The sequence below is a fragment of the Balaenoptera acutorostrata genome, chromosome 7 (assembly GCF_949987535.1).
Source record: "Balaenoptera acutorostrata chromosome 7, mBalAcu1.1, whole genome shotgun sequence".
NCBI classification, from domain to species: domain Eukaryota; kingdom Metazoa; phylum Chordata; class Mammalia; order Artiodactyla; family Balaenopteridae; genus Balaenoptera; species Balaenoptera acutorostrata.
This window is the reverse complement of record NC_080070.1, coordinates 44,002,267-44,019,444: the sequence shown is the minus strand read 5'-3', so window position 1 is coordinate 44,019,444 and position 17,178 is coordinate 44,002,267. Positions and strand designations below refer to the sequence as shown.

General features: G+C 39.5%; 1 protein-coding gene across 3 annotated transcripts in view; it reads left to right on the top strand.

The window, feature by feature from the left end:
- The window catches only part of NPSR1 (neuropeptide S receptor 1), a 137,096-nt gene that overhangs the window by 94,949 nt on the left and 24,969 nt on the right, over nucleotides 1-17,178 (top strand). For 2 of the 3 annotated variants that reach the window (XM_057550284.1, XM_007183685.2), the window contains exons 4-5: nucleotides 5,468-5,561; nucleotides 12,093-12,294. In XM_057550284.1, the coding sequence (XP_057406267.1) occupies nucleotides 5,468-5,561; nucleotides 12,093-12,294 (296 nt within the window). The remainder of the gene's footprint in view (nucleotides 1-5,467; nucleotides 5,562-12,092; nucleotides 12,295-17,178) is intronic. The other variant, XM_057550285.1, reaches the window with a different exon arrangement.

The window sequence follows — 17,178 nt, the reverse complement described above, 5'->3', positions numbered from 1 at the left end:
AACAATAAGAACATAAACATTCATATTTCAAGCATTAGGTAAAATTTCTGGGTTACTATTCCTTTTGACGTATTCTGGCTGTCTTAGTCCATTCAGGCTGCTATAACAAAAATACCACAGAGTAGGTGGCTTATAAAAAATAAACATTTATTTCTCACAGTTCTGGCAGCTGGAAATCCAAGATCAGTGTGCCAGCATGGTCAGGTGAGGGCTGCCTTCCAGACTGCAGATTTCTCATTATTTCCTCATACACCATGACCAAGTGGGGTTTATTCCAGGTATGCAAGGCCAGTTCAACATTCAAAATTCAATTGATGTAATTCATAACAACAAAAGGTAAGAAAAGATTATATGATCATATCAATAGATACAGAAAAAGCATCTGACAAAATCCAATACCCACTCATGATAAAAACGCTCAGAAAACTATGCATAGAGAAAAGCTTCCTCAACTTGATAACAAACATTTACAAAAAACCTACAACTAACCTCATACTTAATGGTGAGAAACTAGAAGTTTTCCTCTTAAGATTGGAAACAAGGCAAGGATGTCTCCTCTCAACACTCCTATCTAGCATCATACTGGAAGTTCCAATTAATTCAAAAGAACTAGAAAAAGAAATAAAAAGGTACACAGATTGGGAAAGATGAAATAAAAACATCTTTGTTCACAGATGACAAGTTTGTCTATGTAGACAATTAAGTGAAAAATAGCAAGGTTGAAGAATACAAGGTTAATATACAAAAGCCAGTTGTTTTTTCATATACCAGCAATAAAAAATTTGAAGTTAAAGTTAAAAACACAGTACCATTTATGTTAGCACCAGATATATGAAATATTTAGGTATAAATCTAACAAAATATATGCAAGAGCAATATGAAGAAAACTGGAAAAACTCTGTTTAAAAAAATCAAACAATATCTTAAAATGTATAGATATTCCATGTTCATAGATAGGAAGGCTCACTATTGTTAAGATGTTAATTGTTCCCAATGTGATTTATAAATTCAATGCAATCCCAATCAAAATCCCACCAAGTTATTTTATAGATATGGACAAATGCTGAAGTTTAAGGCAAAAGACACAGAATAGCAGATACAATATTGAAAAGGAAGAACATGGTTGGAAGATTGACACTATCTGATTTCAAGAATAACTATAAAGCTACAGAAATCAAGACAGCATGATATTGGAAAAGAATCAACAAACAGATCAATAGAACAGAATAGAGAGCCCAGAAACAGATACACACAAAAAGTCTAACTGATCTTTGACAAAGGAGCAAAGACAATTCAATGGAGAAAGGATAGCCTGTTTAAGAAATGCTGCTGGAGTCATTGGACATCCACTTGCAAAAATAAATAAATAAGAATCCAACCAACTTTACACCTTTCACAAAAACTAACTAAATAAGGATCACAGACTGGAATGAAATATGCAGTACTATAAAACTACTAGAAGATAACATAGGAGAAAATCTAGGGGACTTTGGGTCTTTCAATGATTTTTTAGATACAACATCAAAAGCACAATCCATAAAAGAAAAAGTTGAAAGTTGGGGTTTTATGAAAATTTAAAATTTATTCTCTGCAAAAGACACTGTCAAGAGACTGGAAAAACAAGGCACAGAATGGGAAAAAATATGCAAAACATATATTTGATAAAGAATTTATATCCAAAATATACAACAAAATCCTAAAACTCAACAATAAGAATACAAACAACCCTCTTCAAAATGGGCAAAAGAACTGAACAGACACTTCACCAAAGAAGATACACAGGTAACAAACAAGCATATGGAAAGAAGTTCAACATTACATGGCATTAGGGAATTACAAAGAAAAACAACAATGAGATACCACTAGACACCTATTAGAATGGCTAAAAAATTTTTTTAATTGACAATATGAAATGGTGCTGAGAATGTGTAGCTACAGGAGGTCTCATTCATTTCTTGTGGGAATGCAAAATGGTACACTTTAGAAGACAGTTTCGTAGTTTCTTATAAAATTGAATATACTCTTACCATACGATCTAGCAATTGTGCTCCTAGGTATTTACCTAATTGAGTTGACAACTTATATCCACATGAAAGCCTGCACAAGAATGTTTATAGCAGTTTTATTCATAATTGCCAGAAACTAAAAGTAAGATACCCCTCAAAAGCTGAATGGATAGGGGCTTCCCTGGTGGCGCAGTGGTTGAGAGTCTGCCTGCCAATGCAGGGGACACGGGTTCGAGCCCTGGTCTGGGAAGATCCCACATGCCGCGGAGCAACTAGGCCCGTGAGCCACAATTACTGAGCCTGCGCGTCTGGAGCCTGTGCTCCGCAACGGGAGAGCTGCGATAGTGAGAGGCCCGCGCACTGCGATGAAGAGTGGCCCTCACTTGCCATAACTAGAGAAAGCCCTCGCACAGAAACGAAGACCCAACACAGCCAAAAATAAATAAGTAAAATTTAAAAAAGAAAATTTGAAAAGCTGAATGGATAAATAAACCAAAATGAGCTATCAAGACATGAAAAGTCATGGAGGAATCTTAAATGCACCTTGCTAGGTGAAAGAAGCCAGTCTAAAAAGGCTACTTTTGTATGATTATAACTACATGACATTGGAAAAGGAAAAACCATGGAGACAGTAAAAAGATCAGTGGTTGCCAGGGATTTGGAGGGATCGAATAGATAAAGCACAAGGGATTTTTAGGACAGTGAAACTCTTCTGCATGATACTGCAATAATGGATAAATGACATTACGCATTTGTCAAAACCCATGGAACTGTACAACACAAAGAGCGAATCTCAATATAAACCTTGGACTTTAGTTAATAATAATGTATCAATATTAGATCATCAATTTTAAAAAATTGACCACACTAATGTAAGATGTTAATAAGAGGAGAAAGTGTGGGGAAAGGGGGCTAATATGGAAACTCTCTGTCTTATCTGCTCAATTTTTTCTGTAAAAGTAAAATTGTTCTAAAAAATAAAGTATATTGACTTTTTTTAAAAGTCAGTCCAGAGATTCTACTTTAAATGAATCCAATCTGGCATTTTTCTAAATAAAAATTTTTAAGTTTTCTGCATTTAAGTCTCACTTTTCTACAAGGATTTTTTTTTTTTTTTTTTGGTTTCATATTTCCTAGGTCATTTTTGTCAGAATCGAGGGTGGGGTAGTGAGAATTTAGACATATGTCCTCAAGCTGCCATCTGTTCTACAAATGGTATCCCATATGTTGTTGACATGTAGAATTTTCATTGTTGACATTTATGAATTGACTATAATTATACTTTAATTTCCTTCTTGACTCAAGTTAATTATAAGGATGTTTAAATTTCCAAGTGGTATTTTTTAAAAAAGAAGATACTAATTTCAGCTTTTATTGCTTGTTGTTTTAGATATGTGAATTGTATAAATTCCACTTTTTGGAATCTATTGAGGGTTTTTCTTCTTGGTAGTTTAGTGTATGACTAATTTTTGAAATATTGCCGAGATATTTTACAATAATGTGTATTATTCTTAGAGTTTGTTTAATTATTTCTACCTATGTATTATTGTGATTTTTTCCTCTGTAGAACTTTGAACATCTTAGTTATATATTTAGAGTTATGTTACTTGTTACATTTAGGTTTATTAATATTCTATTGCCATTGTGTCTTGTATCTATTATCAATATAAATAATCCCTTTATTCCATGTAGTGCTATTTTCTTTGAACTTAATTTGTCTAACAGTAGTACTGTAATGAATGCCTTCTTTTAGTTTTCAGTTGCTCAGTATACCTTTGGCCATCACTCTATTTTTTTTTTTAACGTCTTTATTGAGGTATAATTGCTTTACATTGTTGTGTTAGTTGCTGCTGTATAACAAAGTGAATCAGCTATACATATATATATATATCCTCATATCCCCTCCCTCTTGCATCTCCCTCCCACCCTGCCTAGATGTTTGAAGACTTCTGAAGTTAAATATTCTTTTTGACTGTGTCTCAAAGTAGATCTCTTTTTATCGACTTTGCCTGCTCCTCTGGGCACTCTACTGTGACCTTTCCTCCTGCTTCAGATTCTGAACTTGTGTGAGCCATCTCACTCAACACAGCCGCGGATGCCGCCATTCTTATGACTGTCTCATCACAACATTCTACCCGATGGGGTTCTGCCCTTGGGAGCTCTCTTTCCCATCCTTCTCTGATGCTATCTCCTCAACTGAGTGTGGCCAGCCTTAACAATTCTGTATTCATGGATCCCATATAAAAATCCCAGTTTTCTCTAAGGAGACAGTCATCTTATTTTTGTTGTTGTAAAATTTGGCCATCATTTATCTCTCTGACCGTTCATCACCTTTTTAGCAAGACGAGAATTTCTTCTTATATGCCTCAGGGGAGCCTTCAATCTCTGATCAGTCTTCAGAACGCCCTCCCTACGGCACCTTCTACAACACTGATGCTGGGATGCATTTGTGGTAGTGTTACAGAGATAAAAATAATAAAGAACAACGATGTAGTTGATGGTTGTTTGTCTGAGCCAGCGGATGAACAAAAAGATACAAATTCAGACAAAGGTTACTACCAAAGTCATGTTATTTCTATTTCATCTTAGAAGAAATTCAGACACTCACCCTTAGATTTCACTCTTCGAGCTACTTTTCTACCACTCTGAATTTGACCCAAAGGTTACAAAGCAGTGATATGGCTAGACTCCTGGTAGAAATGAGGCTCAAAATTATTCAAAAATTTTCCACCCTGATCATCCTTTCAGGGGTATTTCATTTAATTACATTTTGAGTATGCTCTTCACAGAAGAGATATTAACCTCTTATATCCCAATTTCCTTCTCTGCAAAGTATGCAAATATCACTAAAGGGCATGGGTAAGCTTAATAAAAGAGAGGGTGGGAAGGCAGAAGAGGGGACCCAAGGGCTGACCCTAGTGAACTGCTCTGCTGCAGAAGTGGATGAGGCAGGGGAGCTCTGAGAGTGTCAGCACAGATGGTGATAAATGATTCAAAACAGCACATGGGCTCCCTGAAGCCAGATCCCTTCTATCATCTCTCAACAGCTCACATTGATAAAAGGCAAATGAACGTTTGTTTCTAATTATTCTGGAATGTCAATTGTGGCAGAGAAAATTAGTTTAGCTTTAAAAGTCAATTACAAACAAATGTACCACGCAAATGTCAAGAGGGACTGATCCTTGGAGAAATGCGGCGTCTCCGAAAAGCCAAGTGAATGAGTGAGCAAGCGAGAGCTGGAAGCACTCTCACCTGTCACAGCCAGCAGTGCAAATCCCAGCACCAAGAACAGCAATCTTCTTCCTGACATGGGAGTCAGTCATTCCTGTCCATACTCCAAATGTCATCCATCCTCTGGTTCAGTGCCAAGGTTTCTAAATAGCACAAAATGCTCTTCTTTCCATGATGTGCATTTCCTCACCTCTGTGAGGCCACTCACCTCCTCTCATTTCTATCTTCAGGTTGTGCTGCTCTATGCCTCTACCTATGTCCTGGTGTCCCTCAGCATAGACAGGTACCATGCCATCGTCTACCCCATGAAGTTCCTGCAAGGAGGTGAGCTGGCTCAAACAAGTACTATCCTTGGGTGAGGGTTTTCACTAATATTATCCTCTTAGTAATGGTCTTTTCCTCTCCCACTTCGTCCCCCACTTCATGAGTCTGATTGTCCAAAAAGATGCAGAAAAGAAAGTTTGGGTGCCTGGGAAAATGCTGATGGCTTCTATACATGGCCAAGAGCCACTAGGAAAGGTGCTTTGCTGGGCCTACTTTGTGACCATTTACCTTGACGCTGACGCTGCCAGGTTTTTTGGTTTTTTTTTTTAAGAGCAGTGTCAACACGCATACCTATCCAAACTAATGAACAATCCCACTTCTACTTGCTTATTTTCCAGAAACAAGCACCTTGCTCTCCTTACCCTAAAACCATGGAAATAATTGGAAAGATGTTTTAATTTATAATTATAATAGAAACAAGGAAAGCCCTCTTTGATCCAGAGGTAGCAAAGAATCCCTGAAAGAAGGAAGCAGATGGGTCAGAGGGAAGGTTGAAACCACACAACCCACAATACACACAGATGATGATGCAGCAATATGGCAGAGGTTTTCCTAAATAGATCATGTAAATGTCCAGAGCAAGAAGGACTCAAGGAAACTGGCAGGATGATTCCTGGAGTACAATGAGGACATTTAATCACAGCACATCTCCCTTCCCACTGCTCTTCCCCTTCCCAGGCATGCAGGAGGGATGGAGGTCTCTGCTTCCAAGTCGTGGAGACATTGGATTTGGAGAAACAGAGTGGGGCCCTGGGAAGCAATGACAGCTTAGAGGGATGGTGGGTACCTAGTCACAGGACTAATTGTCCATTGCTCCGCCCACAGGCAGAGCCCACTTACCTCTTTGACCCCCAAAAGCAAATAAGAAGCCAACATACTACACTTTCCCAAGCAGGCTGTGAAACTGATAAAATGAAGAACCTAATAGGAAACCTTCCCTACAAAAATGAGGTGCAATCAAATATCACAAAAAATGTGACGAAAGCCAAACTGTGGAAAATAGATAATACGTTTAAAATACCATTCTGCAGAATTTACAGCTAAGGAAGTAAAATTAATAGAGCAAGCAGAACTTTAGAATAAGTAGAATTAATGTCATCAGATACTACTAAATACATCAGGCAGTACTTACACAGATACTTTGAATGGCAACTTAATAATATCTAATAAAATATAAAATGTGCAGCCTTTTGACATAGAAATTCTACTTCTTGGTATCTTCTCTGGACAAACACTCACATCTGTGCATGCACACGCATGTGTTGTGTGTTGCAGCATTGCTTAGAATAGCAGGAATTCAATGCTAACCTTGGTGTCCCTCAATGGAGGAAAGGCTAGCATCCTATGTAGAAGTTTCAGTAGCTTAGGTTCATTGATTGCATACTATGTGCTATTCATGATTCTAAGTTCTTTACATATGTTAAATACTTTAATCCTCACAACAGCTCTGTGATGTAAATTCTATTATTATTTGCATCTTAATCTGGGCAATTACAATTCAAAGAGTTAAAGTAGTGTGCCCAAGGTCACACAGCTAGTAGGTGCAGAGGCAGGATTTGAACCCAGATGGTCTGGGTTCGGTTTAGGTGTCCTTGATTACTGTCTCTCAGTGAGGAGGTGGTAGAGCCATGGAGAGTAATATGCATTGACATGAAAACATCTACATCATATATTGAGTAATAAAAACAACATACATGCAGTATGCATACTGTATGATAACATTATTGTAAAGAAAAACTCAAAACAATGCTAGATATTGTGTACAGACAGAGAGAGAAAAGTGTGAGAGAATGCAAGAAAAAGTGAGGTCTCAGAATAATAAACAACTGCCCGCAAAAATGCACACCAACTGGTCCTCACCTCTGGGGATGGGAGCTGGACTCTCCATAGAGAACACAGGGACTTACATGCCTTTAGGGAATTTTTATACCAGAAACATATCAGTGTGTTGTGTGCAATTGAAAGTAATTTTAAGATCGAATTTATACCTGTTTCTCAGGCTTTTTGTAGGTTGTGTGAGTGTAGGAAGGTGTGCAATTCGCACCAAGCTTTCCAGACAGTGTCATGCTCTAGCATCTTCCCCGGCAGAGAAGGATGCAGGGGAGGGGACAAGGGTAAATGGGAGAGACATTTTATGATATATGTATGCAAAAGTGTGATACTCTTACTCAGCCAACCACTTATTTACATCCTGCAGGCTCTGGGAAGGATTGCATTTGGTGTACAAAAAGACACACACACCAGAGTATTTCAAGGCGAAGAAATAGGAGTAAAGTGAACATAAGTATAAGAAAACATGTGAGGGGTGTCCCAGGACAATTGCTGGAGGTCAAGGCTTTGGGATCCACAGTCAAGAGGGAAACATGGTCAGTTACATGTCTCACCACCGTATTCATTAGATAAAAATTAATCAACTGTTTAGTTTATGGGAAATATGACTGGTTCTGGGAGATACTGTGCAGTATTATAAATCATGTCCTAAGTTACAGGAAAGGCAGGAATGAATATTATAGTGTTCTTTAAAAGATGTAAAGCAATTTACTTCCTCACTATAAAATTAATAGACGCTTCATTTAGGGCACTTGGCAAATAATCATCTCTAATAGCTTCAGGGAAAGATGCAAGCTTGGAAACAGAAATTAGCCATCTTCCCTTCCTCTGCCCAATCCCAACTGAAGTCATGCAAGAAGCATACAAATAGGAGGAGACCTGCAGCTGGGATGGGAGCCAAGGAAAGACACCATCCAAAGACCAGAAACTTCAAGGAATTCCCAGCACACAGGGAGCAGATTAAATATTAACAAGGATGCCAAGCCCCCTAGGAAAGCTTCATGGCCTTGCAGGAAGTTGAAAAGATCCGCAGGGTTATAGGATGTGGCAGTTGGTGGAACAGGGTGTAAGAAGGTCCAGGGAACCCTGGGCTAGAGTCACCTTGGTGTTCCAGCACGTTGGAATGTAAGGGCAGCTGTGAGGGGCAGGGTTGGGGGTTTATGTGACGGAGCTGAGAGAAGGCAGGAGAAAGAGATTCCCCACAGAGCAGCATAGAAAATGGAGCCAGTGGAAGCCAGGGGGACCCCTCCAGTGGCTGAGCAAGCACATGGCAATGGTAACAAAACCAAGGGAAGGAGAGCAGAAATGGGCGGGGGGTGGCACATTTTTACTGATGTTTTATTGCTTTTTACTAAAGTGGTAATTTCCTTAGCCAGCAGCTCCAGAGGAGTTGTCAGTTTTAAAGCTCTTTAGTAAAAATAACTGTGAGAATAATTAGAAAAACATCAACCCATAATGAAGAGAGATATATAGTGGCAGGTATGAAAATATAATATAAAACTTTGATAATTATAACCATATGATACTGGAACCTATCTAAAGCATATAGAATTCCAAATCAGTTAGAAAAGAATGAATTTGCCAGTGTATGGTGTTAGAATGCTGTCTAGCCATTTTTTTTTAATTTTTTTTTTTTTTTTTACTTTTTTGTTTGTTTATTTATTTATTTATTTATTTATTTATGGCTGTGTTGGGTCTTCGTTTCTGTGCGAGGGCTTTCTCTAGTTGTGGCAAGTGGGGGCCACTTTTCATCACGGTGCGCGGGCCTCTCATTATCGCGGCCTCTCTTGTTGCGGAGCACAGGCTCCAGACGTGCAGGCTCAGTAATTGTGGCTCACGGGCCTAGCCGCTCCGTGGCATGTGGGATCTTCCCAGACCAGGGCTCGAACTCGCGTCCCCTGCATTGGCAGGCAGATTCTCAACCACTGCGCCACCAGGGAAGCCCCTGTCTAGCCATTTTTAAAAAATAGATCACTACATGTCACAGTTCATTACAAAGTAAATTCCAATTGGATTGAAAAAGCAAAAATTTTAAACATGAGAGGGTATGGGTATGGGTAAAACTTTCATCATTTTGGTGAGGAAAATATCTTTCTAGGAAAGAAATCTTGCAGTTCTTTAGTAGTCAAAAAGATCATTTCTATATATCGTTCATTTAGTTGTCGCTTTGTTTCTTAAAAATTTCTCATAATATTTTCATGTCCTTTGCCCACTTTTTCAATTGGTGTGATCTTATTTCTTTGCCAGTGTTCTTTATAAGAAGGATATTAGCCCTTTGCTTGTCATATACAAATATTTCCTATTTGTCATTTTACTTTTTAAGTATGTTTACAATGTTTCCTATTTATAAATAATTTTAAAACTTGTATTTAGTAAAAACTATTTTTATTTCCCTTATTGTTTCTGCTAATTGAAGAACTGCAAGATTAAACATTTGGATAGGAAATCTTACCAACAAGATAACTAGACTAAGAGGAAGAATCCTCAGTGTTGGGCGACTATAAGGAAAAGGACACTTCTGTACACTTCCAGTGGGAGCCATAAATTGTAGACACTTTGTGGGAAACTTAGCTATATTTGCCCAAATCTTCAGTTTCTAAGAGTTCATCCTAAGGAAATAACCAGAGCAGTGCAAAGAGATGCATATGAATTATTTATAATACAAAATAATTGGAAACAATTTAAATAATACTTTGAAAAATTGGAGTTTAGTTTAACCATGGAAAAATGTTATTTTGTCCGTGTTTTTTAAATTGCACTTCACACACTGGCCCTTGGAGGGTTTATTTTGTGGACCTGCTCCAGGACAGGTCTGGAAGATCCTGGCTGTCACCCAGCCTCAGCCTGAGCTACCAGAACATGAAAAGGAAAGAGGCTGGAGGTTACCAGGGAGGAACGGGAGCAGTCAGCCAGTGGAAAGAGGCCAACCAAGTAAGGCAACTGGAAACTGGAGAGGAGTTTCCAGAGAACCCGGGAAAGTTCCTCAGGAGATGAAGCATCTGCCTTAAACAGGAGCCAGGACAAAAAGCCATCTTGTGACACTACTAGTCAAGTAAGAGCTGTCCTGTCCCCTCTCCCCTCCTTGCCCCCCCGACCCCAGCTTAGAGAGGCCCCAGACTTGTTGGCAGCCTGGAGGAGGAGTAGGAACAGCAGATGAGAAAAGCAAGCAGAGGGCTCGGCCCCCTTCCCAGACTCCATGTTCATGCCTGATGCAGGCCCATCTGAGGAGAGAAGACTTAACTTGAAGTCATCTTAGGAATTTTGAATCTTTATTATTATCTGGGATTCTACTTATTAATTTTTAAGTTCATTACTACATTGAAGCACTGTTTACCACTTAAGGTGACCGCAGGGTTTTTTTTAACTGCCTAATTATCACTGACACCAAGGGGCTGAGTTTTCAAACAGCAGCAGAAGAGCTCCCACTCCACTGGATCACTGGATCCATGTACGGGGACGACGGAAAGACCTAAAAAGACTGTATTATAATTCCACCCCGAGGTTCCTGCTTGTTCAGTGTGCCAGTAGTATCTGTTTTCTAAATCTTTCTAATAACTCTTTTCAGAGTGACAATTCAGCAAGAACAGAACCCCAGATATTATTCTCCCAAGTATTTGGGATTCAAGATTCTACTAGAGTCCCAAGTTTCTTCTAGAATTGTTCTCACTTCTTATAGCTCCTTGACCACACCCTACACACCTCTCTACGATACCACCGGACTCTACGTTTCCCTCCCCACCCAGAAACATGCACCTGCTTTCCAATTTGAAAGTTGGAAGGTGGAGGGAGGTCTCCTGTCCCTGGATGAAGAAGGGCCGCCAGGACCAGTCAGCACAGACAGCAGAGCTACCATGGGGATGAAGATGAAAACCTTCAACAACAGCTTAACAGAAAGCATCACATCAAAACAACTGTTTTCAAAAAGCACTCTCATGTATACTAATTGTCTCTCTCTAGCCCCATCATGACTTGGTTAGGTGAGCAGAGTGTGTATTTTTTTTTAATCCCACTTAAGAGAAGAACTCAGGCTGAGACTGAGTGATTTGCCCAAGGTCAAAATATCACATGTGAAAGAGCCCAAATCTAGTGTGTGGGGTCATATCTACCAGGCTTCGGGGCTTGGTTTGAATGAACCCTGCTCTCCAGAACCAAGTCCAGTGTTCTTTCTCTGCCTTACAATTCCTCCCTTGTTCCTTCAAATGAAAGAAGGTTACTTAACGTTTGGCAAACAGCTTTCAAACACTGTCACAGTGCTTCACAGTGCTAGGTACGAGAGAAGGATGACAGACAGACAAAAGGTCCCATCCCTGCCTTTGAGGATGGGCAAGGTACAAGAGACAAGCATTTGCACAGCAACCTATCAAATGTATGCGGTACAAACTGAGCTCCGTAATACTTTAGGAATGGATGCATCAGCATCTCAAGTCAAGCAGGTAAATCGGGGAAGAAAAAGAGGAGAAACTGGGGAACACTGACCTTATGCCAGGCAGTGTTCTAGCTTCTGTGTAAGCATACTCTTTTTAATCCCTGCATCAGCCTTAGATGCTGGTCCTATTATCCCCATTTTATGCATGAGGAAACTGAGGCTCTGAGAGTTCCAGAATCCCTCTTCCACCATGATCTTTTTCCACACTAGACACCAAGCGTGCCCCCAAAGGATGTTTCCAGATGCCCAAGCATCCCTTTCTTTTCTTTGAGCAGAAAAGCAGGCCAAGGTCCTCAGCGTGATTGCCTGGAGCCTCTCTTTCCTGTTCTCCATTCCCACCCTTATCATATTTGGGAAAAGGAAACTCTCCAATGGTGAAGTGCAGTGCTGGGCCCTGTGGCCCGACGACTCCTACTGGACCCCATACATGACCATCGTGGCCTTCCTGGTGTACTTCATCCCCCTGACAATCATCAGGTAAGAGGCCAGCAGGCCAGACCCATACAGTGGCTTTCCCTGTTCACCAACTGCCGCTCTCCTCCCTTACAGGTCACTCACTGCTCCTAGTGTCCTTTGGGGAATGGGCTAGGTGACAAGATTTTACCTAAAGCTGCTCTGTGCTAAGCTCAACTCCTCCAAAGTGGGATAAAGAGGAGGGAACTGACATTTTCTGAGTATGTGCTGTGGGGCAGGCATTGTACCAAGTGGTTAGCACTGATCTCATCAACCACACTACAACTCTATGAAATAACTATTATCCCCATCTTATAAGTGATCAAACTCAAACTCAGAGAGCTTAAGTAACTTACCCAACATGACGCAGGATTTAACCCCAGGTTTGTCTGATTCCATACCCTGTTCTTTCTCCTATATCATGCAACCTTTCATATATAAGATGTAGTAGTACCAGTTTCAGAGATCTTATAATCGAAAAGACAAACTTGAAACAAAACTGAGCAAAAAAAATGAAGAACACACAAAAATATGCTAGACAATGTATGCAATGAGGTCAAAAAATGGCAGGGAACACTTCTTGGAAGCATCCTTTGAAGGAAGGAAGGCTTCAGATAGGAGAAGGGGACGGTGGAGAGAAAGCAGTTTCCCTGGTAACCGGGGGTCAAAGTGCGTATGGTGACAGGAAAGGACAGGCAGGCAGTGCCGATGGAAAAGAAGTTGGCAATAAGCTCTTTCTGGATGGGGTGAGACTCAATTGTGAAGGGCCTTAGGAAACAAGCCATAGTATGTTCCCTTTGTCCTGCAGCCAATGGTGGGCCAAAGATGGTCTTTCAACAGAGAAGACCACAACCACCAGGACAAGGCAAGGTCTCCCTTGGTCACATGGCAGGATCATCTCTGAAAGAGTGGCTCTGCAGGGGTGGATGGGATCAGGAATTGCAGGGAGACACCTGGCATGTTGAGTATGTACATGGGCCTTGCTCATCCTGCACCTTCTGAGTGTCCCCAAGCCTGCCATCGAGTGTCACGTAATTCGTCCTGGGCAAAGGAAGATCAATCAGCCTTTGGGTTTCAATAGTATAAATAACGCTGTGATAAAAATCTTTGTACTTAAAATTATTCATGAGTCTCTGATTATTTCCTCAGAACTCATTCTAATGGAATTGCTAGATCACAGATGATGCTCATTTTAAGACTTTTGATGCATATGCATAAACTGCCCTATTAAAAAATGTGTATTCCTGCCAACAGTAAACAAGAGCTCTCATTTTACCTCCCCTGATCCAGAGGAAGGTGGTATCATTTCTTTATTAAGTCTTTGCTGACCACAGAGGTTTAAAAAAGTACCTCATTGTTTCAATGTGCATTTCTTAGATTAAGTGGTTGGGTATTTTTCAAGTGTTTTCTGACATTATAGGAATCTCTTGTTCTTGCTCTTTGTTCGTCTTTAGTCCCTTAAGATACTAAAGCTGGAAAAAATGTTATCTACCACATAGTCCAGCCCCTAAACTTTTCACGAGTAGACTTAGGGCTAAAAGATGCAAAATGACTTCCTCTCCATCAGCATCAGAGGTTGAGCTGGACAGGAGCAGAGTGAGTCCCACAGTTAGTCCCTCAGCCTTACTGAGATTAGATATTGTCCAGTCATCTCTGCTCAATCTACAAGTTAACATCTATATTGTATTTCAACTTACTGCTCTCCTCTCCACCAAGCTGAATCTGGGGGGAAACCTGAAGGGAAGATGAAGGTTATTTAGACAATCAATCAAAGGTAAGTAACAGCCACATTAAAAGAAGCCCATGGAAGAGGAAAGAGGCCAGTTGCAGCGGTAAGAAAGTATTTGTAAGGAAGTGACTCAGGCCGTCACAGGCAACTGACATAACGATTTCGGTGGCAGCAAATGTCCCTGCTTCTCTCCTGATTAATTTCCCATCAGCTCCTGAAATCAGTCAAAACCCCTGCTCAGCAGGGCGGATGCAGCCGTGAACCACAGGCTCACAACGTGCTGTCTGGCCAGATCCCTCATGCGGGCCTTTCACTGTCTGAAATTTCCCCCATTAATTCGAGCTGCCACTTCTTCTCCTCCAACTTGCCTACGGCCCAACTTGTGCATTTTTGTAGTGTCCTTGGAAAACGCAAAGTCTAATTTAATGATTAAAGGGGATGATTTCAAAATCACTCAGCCCTTGTCAGACAAAGGCCTCAGTAAATCCTGCTCCTTGCTCCTTGCTTCCAGCTGGGGTAGAACCATGAAAATTCAGTGACCTTGCTCTGTCTGTCCTTGAGCTTCCCTGAAGCATTTCCTACCTACTCAGTCATCATCTTCCCTCTTCCTCTTCCATGGCCAGGCTTCTGCGGGAGAGAAAGCTTCTCTCTGGGGGATGCAGCATAGCAACTCCCCGCTTCTTGAACCAAGACCAGGCCCAGATGGAGTTTTGTGAAGGATTTGTTTGCCAGCTAGTTGAGGGATAAGTTGCTATAATTTCATCTCAGAGCTAAAGCTCAACTCTTTTTGTTGTTGTTTTTCTTAATCACACTTTGGTACCCTGAGCTTGATTCTGTTGCTAGTGACTCTTTCAGATAAGGTTAAATTCTTAATTCCAAGATTGAGTAGACAAAAGAAGCTCATGTGTGACACATTTATATACAGATATATATATACATATATATATGTATATTCTTACCAAATTGATAGGCAAAAATACATATATACTATTGTTGTTTTAATTCGCATTTCTTTCATCACAGATGAGGTTGAACACATTTTATATGTTCGTTATTATTTTTGTTTTTTAAGTAAATTACCTATTCGTATTCTTTTACCCGTTTTTCTCCATTTTATTTTATTTTCTCTATTCTCTCTCTTTAGAGATATTTTTTATATAAAAACTTTTCCTATTTTTATACGATTAGGATATTTCCCTTGTTTGTCCCTAGTTTGCCTTTTCATTTTGAATGTGATTTTATTTTGCTTTCAGTTAATAAGACTGACATAATCAAGGAGAGAAATCATGAATACCTAAATTAGAAAGTCAAATGACTCGATTTAAAAAAAGAATCATAGGAAAGCACTTTGCAAAACTTTATATAAATGCATGTGAAAATATGAATGAAATGTATATGGCTTTTCTGTAATAAATAAGCATTTTATATTTTAATGTATTCACATCTACACACAATTTTCTTTACATTTTTTCATTTCTTTTCTTTCTTAGGAAATTGTCCCTTTCACAAACTTATCTATACTTTAACTTTTTAATGATTTATAATTTTAATTATTTGAAAATAATTTCAGTGTTGAGAACATGTTAAAAATATCACCTTAAAATATTTTTTATTTGATTTTGATGTTTAATTTGATTTTTATGTAATATGAATTAGAGATCTAAGTTAAATTTGTCTGGTTTTTTTTTTTAATGCTGGGTCATTTGTCCCAATATCACTTACTGAGTGATTTATCTTTTCTCTATGGTATGAAATGGTAATTTTATCATATGCATATTTATATTATAAATGCTCTTATTGTTTCTGAGCTTTCTATTCCCTTCACTTTATTCTGTTTTTATTTTCTCTATTCTCTATCTTTAGAGAATTCTTTGTGCAATAACCTTTTTCTTTTTTAATATGTTGCAAAAATTTCCCTAGTTTGTCATTTGTTTCTTCACTTTGAATATGGTTTCATTTTGTTTCCAGTTAGTAGTGATTGACATAATTAAGAAAAGGAGAAAACACACAAATAACTAAATTAGTGGTTTTTCTGCCCCTAACACCACATTGTTTTCATTAGTCTAGCTTTATATATATTTAATATCTGCTAAGACTGATCGCTGGTCCTTTTCAGATTCCGTGGCTATTCCTGGAGAAGCTGCTCACACACTCTCCTTGCACCCACTTCTGCAGCCAGAACAAGCCATCTCTTGTTTCTGTAACACCCCGCACTCCTCTCACCCCTGGGCTTTTGTGCACATCACTCCTTATGCCTGAGCACTCCTCCAGACTCACCCTGCCTTGCTTCTGGCAAAATGATTCACATTCTTTCTGTCTCATTTCAAATACCCACCCCACACGGAGCTGCCCCTGCCAATCCTAGGCCGCATCCCGCCTCAGCTTGTCCACGTTGCCATTAAGGCTTCACGGGAGAGTCATTGCCTGCTAGCGTGGCTACATTTCTTGAGTACATGGACTCTTGTCTCTTAATCTCTAGACTCCAAACCCAGCACACAACGGACACTTCATAAATGTTTGATTAAATAAACAATGCAGACCTGACTGATGAACTTCATCAATCAGACAGAAGTGTCATGTCACTCCATCTCTGTCTCTCTCTCTCTCTCACACACACAGAGACACACACACCCCTAGTATGGAAATTTCTGGTTATTTAGTGCCTGGATCAGTTTCTGGCATATGGTAGATACTCCATAGATATATGTGAAAGGAAAGAAGGAAGGAAGAAAGGCAGAGAGGGAGGGAAAGAGAGGAAGGAAGGAGTTGTATTGTCAGTGGCAAACTGTCATGAGAGCTGTGTATGGATAAAGATTTAGCTGTTCTTTCATTAATTAAATCAGGCTCCCAAGACTTGAAACCACAGTGACTGACAATAAAGGCAATACACTGTTTTTCTGGGTCAACACAACTCCTGTTGTTTCAAAATTTATTTGACACAACTGTCTAACTGTTGCTGGGAAAGGTTTTTAGCCCTGGTGTAATTGCTTTACTTTAGCTATGGTTATTTTCTTGCTACCTAATTGATTTCTCATTCTCCTATCATTTTTACTCTGTGAGACAAAGGTAGAGGCTTAAAAGATCCAGAGCCGACAATTGCAAAGGAATAAGTGGAAGAAAGGACGTTTGTCATGGAGCACTGATTTATGTTACACGAAAAAAAAAAAAATCCATCTTAT